Source organism: Penaeus monodon, chromosome 25 (assembly GCF_015228065.2).
Source record: "Penaeus monodon isolate SGIC_2016 chromosome 25, NSTDA_Pmon_1, whole genome shotgun sequence".
In the NCBI taxonomy this organism is placed as follows: Eukaryota; Metazoa; Arthropoda; class Malacostraca; order Decapoda; family Penaeidae; genus Penaeus; species Penaeus monodon.
This window is the reverse complement of record NC_051410.1, coordinates 18,406,559-18,407,846: the sequence shown is the minus strand read 5'-3', so window position 1 is coordinate 18,407,846 and position 1,288 is coordinate 18,406,559. Positions and strand designations below refer to the sequence as shown.

General features: G+C 39.5%; 1 protein-coding gene across 1 annotated transcript in view; it reads left to right on the top strand.

Annotated features, from left to right (window-relative positions):
* Positions 1–1,288, top strand: part of LOC119589098 — a gene marked incomplete in the record, with an annotated part of 19,557 nt that overhangs the window by 16,229 nt on the left and 2,040 nt on the right. The window contains 1 exon segment of the mRNA XM_037937675.1: positions 258–350. Within this exon segment, the coding sequence (XP_037793603.1) occupies positions 258–350 (93 nt within the window).

Genomic DNA, 1,288 nt, shown 5'->3' with positions numbered 1-1,288 from the left:
TCCCTGCATATTTGTCATCACATCTAATACAATTAGATTTTAATTGCAAATTCCTGTGAGAGCTAAAATATATACATTTGATATAATTCCATTTGTTTTTATCATCTTTATCGATATTACCTTCCAACGCCATGACATTCATCATTATTTCTGTTTTCATTGCTATTATTCCTACCATTACTGTTATCACTGTCATAATCATTGCACTTCGTATCACCATAGAACTACCATGACCACTACCCCCCCCCCCTTTTCAGATGGTGGGTGGAGAACCGGAGGATAAACAAGCCGGGGAGGCAGACACGTGGAGGAACCTGCGACTGTAAACACTGCACGAGCGTTACCGTCAGGTTAGTATGGGGAAAGTGGACATTTTCGGTTGTTATAATTGCTGTTATTGTTATTGGCGTTGGTGTTCTTTGTAACGGTGTGGTGGTGGTTGTTTTGAGACGATTTGTTGTTATGATTGTCTGGTATCGTTTATTGTTATTTGTTATGTTATTAATAGTTGGGTTTGTTATTTTAAAAAGCGGTAATCGTTTACTTATAAAAGTGGTAATCATTTACTTATGAAAGTGGCAATCATTTACTTATGAAATCGGTTGTCAGTTACTTATAAAAGTGGTAATCATATCTTGTTTGTATATTTATCGTCCTTTTTTATCCCTATTAGTGTTTTAAATGATATATGATAATAGCAATATTTTCAGGTGTGGAGTACTGTAATGGTCGATAATATGCATAAAAATCTCGAGTTTAAAATATCGTAATATTCTCAAGTTGCAACGCGGAACTAGCCTCCATCTCCCTCTCTCCCACCTCGACTTCAGATGATTGCCTTGTGCATTTTTTTTTTAAACACACCTCACACCAAAGTAATATCATAATGCATATGTGAGCATGGCATACTCTGAGCTCTGAACAATATGTCCTCTCCTCTTTACAAACACCCGCAGCAGTTTGGGGGAGAACTACTGTGCCTTTCAGGGGCTTCGACCTATCGTTTACCGCAAATCTCTGTCAATCGAAAAGTCAGATCAGTATGGCACTGTAGCGCGGTTTGTTTCACACCCTGCTCTAACTTTTGGCACTATAATGCATTACCAAATGTATGCCTCAGCCGAGAAAGCACTCGAACATGTAAAAAGCGTGACGCAGTTGTGACGTCTACAAATTCACTACCTCTCCTTCCTCCCCCTCGCCTCCTTCACCACTCATCTCCCTTCCCTCCCTTTTCACTCTCTCCTCCCCTTCCCCTCTCTCCTTCTCGCTCTTACATTATATATAT